This window comes from Arachis hypogaea, chromosome 15 (assembly GCF_003086295.3).
Source record: "Arachis hypogaea cultivar Tifrunner chromosome 15, arahy.Tifrunner.gnm2.J5K5, whole genome shotgun sequence".
NCBI classification, from domain to species: domain Eukaryota; kingdom Viridiplantae; phylum Streptophyta; class Magnoliopsida; order Fabales; family Fabaceae; genus Arachis; species Arachis hypogaea.
Window position 1 is genome coordinate 145,142,597 of NC_092050.1, and position 4,635 is coordinate 145,147,231.

General features: G+C 27.7%; 1 protein-coding gene across 2 annotated transcripts; it reads right to left on the reverse strand.

Annotated features, from left to right (window-relative positions):
* Positions 1–937: 937 nt before the first annotated feature.
* On the reverse strand, positions 938–3,510 carry LOC112751103 (small ribosomal subunit protein eS7). Of its 2 annotated transcripts, none has more exons than XM_025800143.2 (6): positions 3,362–3,510; positions 2,516–2,598; positions 2,348–2,421; positions 2,140–2,263; positions 1,543–1,725; positions 938–1,434 (listed from the first exon to the last, which is right to left on the reverse strand). In XM_025800143.2, the coding sequence occupies exons 2-6, from the start codon at positions 2,588–2,590 to the stop codon at positions 1,315–1,317; spliced, it is 576 nt and encodes a 191-aa protein (XP_025655928.1). In that variant the 5' UTR covers positions 2,591–2,598; positions 3,362–3,510; the 3' UTR covers positions 938–1,314. The 2 variants fall into 2 exon arrangements, with proteins under 2 accessions (XP_025655928.1, XP_025655929.1); XM_025800144.3 differs by having other exon boundaries at positions 3,346–3,460.
* Positions 3,511–4,635: the final 1,125 nt, after the last annotated feature.

The following is a 4,635-nucleotide window of genomic DNA, read 5'->3' on the forward strand; positions in this document are numbered from 1 at the left end:
ATATACGCTGCTAGTTCAAAAATATTTTCCTCCAAAATTAATAAACCTCCTCGTATTTTCTTATCTGCCTCTTTTTTTTTTCTTATTTCTCTTTCCACTCTATATATAATTTATAATTTATATTTTGTATTAGTAATTTAACAAATCAAAATGTATCATAAGATATTTTTTCATTATAATTAAAATAAAATTTTCTTTTAACTTTTAAAATTAATCGTATTCTTCTTCTTTATCTTTCTCTCTCTTTTAACTTTCAAAACTAACTCTCATTCTACAAAAAATAAAATTAACATAATATAATTTAAAAAATATATATATTATTATATACATATTTTTTATTTAATTTTAAATTTTTACTATTTATCTTTTTAATTTTTATTTTTATTTTTTTAAATATTTATTACATATAATTTTAAAAAAAATACTAATACTATGATTAAAAATTATAATCAAAATTTAATTATTTTTTAAAAAAAATAATTTTATAACTATCAATATAAATTTTTTTATACTAATAACTAATTATATTTTTATATATACGAAAAAAATATTATTTTTAGATAACAAGTATAAAAATTAATTACTTTTATTTGTACAATAAAACATCTAATCAAATATAAAAATATGCATGTCAAATTCTTTCACCTTTTAAATAACAAATATTAAAATTAATTATTAATAAAAATTAAACTCTTTCATATAAAAATAATAACTAAAAACTTATTTAATATTTTTTAATCTATATAGACCCTCGTCTTCTTAGAGGACGAAAACTTTACTTTTGTTCCTTATGACATTTTTGTAAAAATAATTGTATAAGACGGACATCATTTTAAAAAATTTATATTCTCATTTATTATTACGAATAAAAATACTAATACAAACTAAACACACTACTTATAGTTTCAACCATTCATCTACAAAAGAAATGCATAAATGCCGAAAAGAATTTTTAAAATTAGTAACTTTAAAATGTATTAACAAAATTATATGGTGGTTAAAGACACCATAATAGCAGCAGCCAATGACAATGATGGCTTTCCCACTCATGGTCAACAGACCGATGGTATTCAGTGGATAGCAGCCAAAAGTTTGCTTTCATTCCATGACACAACTAATTAAAATTATAAATTGAAGAATTGTTTTTAAATTTATAATAGAAAAAAAAGTATTCAAACCCGAGAAACTGGTAATAGTATCTTTCTCAACAATACTAATGGAAACCCAGCATGAAAGGCACTTGAACAAAATTTTAACCAGTAGCCACCATGTAAAATTGATGAAGAAATTCAAAACTACCAACAAAGGGAGAATCTAAGCCTCTTGTGCAGGGTAATCAAACACCACATCTTTGCCTGAAAGTTTCCTGTATACTGCAGCAAAAGCCTCCAACTTGTACTCAGTGTTGTTTCGTTCCTTGGGATCCAAGAAAACCTATCACCAAAACAGACAATTCAATGAAAATATAGATTCATTCCTTTTTTTCAAAAGATTACATTCATTCACAAGTATTAACCGTCTGATTCCATAACACAAACTTACCTTCATGATTGTCGACCCATCAAGACGATACCTAACACGCTTCCCAACGATCTCAGCAGGCAATACAATATCCTCAAGCATTGCCTCATGCACAGCAGTGAGTGTACGGTTGCGAGGGCGCTGAACTGCAGATCCTTTCTTTGGCGGCCTCACTATCCTACGGTTGGCAATCAACACTACATCCTACAAATTTAACAACATTCCAGAACAAATAATTATAACCCCACCAAAAAAAGTTAATAGACAAGGGGCTATATCACAAATAGAACTAGTGGTATTATGAATACTAAAGAAAAAAGTAAACTTAATGTATCATTAAAAAACTAGCAAGACAAATTTTGACAACTGATGATATTCTAGCTGCAATTTGGTTAAGCATAAATACAGCTTCTTAACATTAGATGACCAGAAATCTAGAAGTGTTCCATGCTAAAATAATGAATAAATAGATTGCAACGAACAGAAAATTCAACAAAATTCCAAATCATTAATATTGGGTGGAGCACAGGTAAAAGGAATGGGCAATTTCATCAAGGAACAGTGGTAACAAATATCATACATCTTCCAAAACAAAGGTGTTGACTGTGTAGTGCGTACCTTGCCACTGAACTTCTTCTCAAGCTCTCTAACAAGTCTTACATGAATCTTCCGGAAACCTTTCCTTAATCTAAAGGGAACATGGATAACTACAGCCTTTCGACCCCCAGACACATCAACTTGACTGCATATTAAAACCAGGGATACACATCAAGACTAAAACATAAATCTACCTCACAGAAAAACTACAAATAATTCACATACTTACACAGCTGAATTTATGTATAAATCTTTCAGTTCGCTTTTCAGCTCCGTATTGGTATTTTCAAGATCAAACAAAGCCTACAACAATAGAAGTTGAACAAAAGATTAATACTTGAGAAACTAAAACTGATAAGCAGCAGCACCGACAGCATATTTGTAAGCGAAATGAAACCTGTCCAATAGACTCTTCGAATTCAGTTGGCTCAGCATCCTTATCTTTGTGGATCTTCTTCCTGAAAGTGTACATCTTCGCAACTGCATAAACATACAAAATAGGAACTTTGTGAAGCTGTAGCTTATAGGTTGTTAATTCTTTTAAGTTCAATGTAAACATCTCCCAACAAGCAAGGCATAGCAAGACCGCCACACAAAAAATAGACCAACATACATACGACAAAAAAAAATAAAACATAGAACTAACACATTAATCACACCTTCCATATCTATGTTGATTACATCTCCTATCATGTTCACCGGCATAGCACACAGAACACAGCACAATCAAAGAGGAATAATTCCCTAATCCAACACATATTCTGCATGCCTTCAAATCTCATTCAAAGAATAAAAATAACATGTTCAATTCCCCCTCCCAAAAAGAAAGATTATCTCAAATTACATCGCCAGTATAAAACTACAAATAATATACGTCGCAGAGCGACGGCATTACCAACATTTGGTTAAAGTTAATGGATTATGAAACATAAAAAAAAAAAAAAAGGTAAGAATTGAGATTTATATTAATGGCAAAAATTTGATTCTCAGGTACAATGGTAAAACACACTGCATAGCTACAAATCATTCAAAGAGTGAAACTTAGATCCCCAAGGTACACCCAATATAACAGAATAGAACCATCGATTAAGTTCCCATTACCACATTCACACAAAAGAGCATACTTTTATTTATTACAGATAAATCCTAAAAGACACAACTTTTATCGCAGTTTGCACAAATCAAAGCTAAGAGAACCACAGATTGCATCAGAGGCTAATAAGGTACCAAGGTAAAAACTCGCCTCTTAGAGGGTAGAAGCTCCTCCTGATAGATCCGCTACAAAGAGTAAGAGTGTTCACGCAGCTCAGATTGTAAACCCTAGTTTGAAGAATTTAGCTTTAACTTATAAAGGTAAACCAAGGATTGAGATTGGATTTTATAGAGATGAACCGACGGCTCAGATTTAGTGAGGAAAGTATGCTTAGCCTAAATTTGAATAATCACTTTCACTTTGTATAATTAGCCTAGTCCAATTTTACACTGTTATTAACTTATTATTCATGGATTTATAAAATATTTTAAATTAATCTCCAAAAAAAAGAATATTTTTTAAATAATAAATTTAAAAATTAATTATTTTTAATAATTATATAAAATAATGAAAAGAGAAGATTTTGGAAGAGAGAAAAGAAAAATAATGAAAAGACCGATGGTTTAAAATTTAAATATCACTTGTCCGTAAATTTAAAATAAATGAAGAAAAGGGGTTTGAAAGACTTATTATCCAGTTTTACAATCTTAGTCTTTATTTGAATATTACAAATAAAAAGTAAATAATAATACAATAATTTATTAAAAATAAAAAAGGTATTTTAAATATTATAAAATCATCTAATTCAGCAGCGGAACTTAACTAGGGTAATGGGACTATGTTCTCAAATTTTTTATAAAAAAAAAATTAATAGTAATTCTTTAAAAAATAAAGAGTAGTTCACTTGATTTAAATATTTTATTATAATTTAGAGTAGTTCATGTTTGCTACTTTGTTTCTCATTATAAAAAGAAGTTTTTTTTTTCATTCTAAAATTAGGTATTTTTTATTTATTTAATTTAATTTTTCATATGATAAAAAATATTAGAATATTCAATAAGTATTGATATTATTGTATTTATATAAATTGATAAAAAAACAATAAATATTATAAATTTTAATATTTGTCCTTCTAATTTTTTTTACATATTTTACAGGATATATATTCAAATTTTTATACAAAATAATAATAAAAAAATCAAAGAATTGATGCATTTTTTAAGAGGAAGACTAATATTCAAGAAGGAGAACATATAACTTCTACAATATCAACACCTATAAATAGTTCTTCTACTTTAATGAATAAGGAAGAGAGTGAGAGACAACTTTCAAAAATTCAAAAAGTTACATCAGATGAGTTTGACCTTAAATTTTTATATTAAATTTTTGGTCTCCAAAATTTTGTTTTCAGCTCTGCCCCTAATCCAATTTATTAAAAATAAAGATCTTGCATTTAATTAGAGAAAAAAAAAAAGATGATGTAT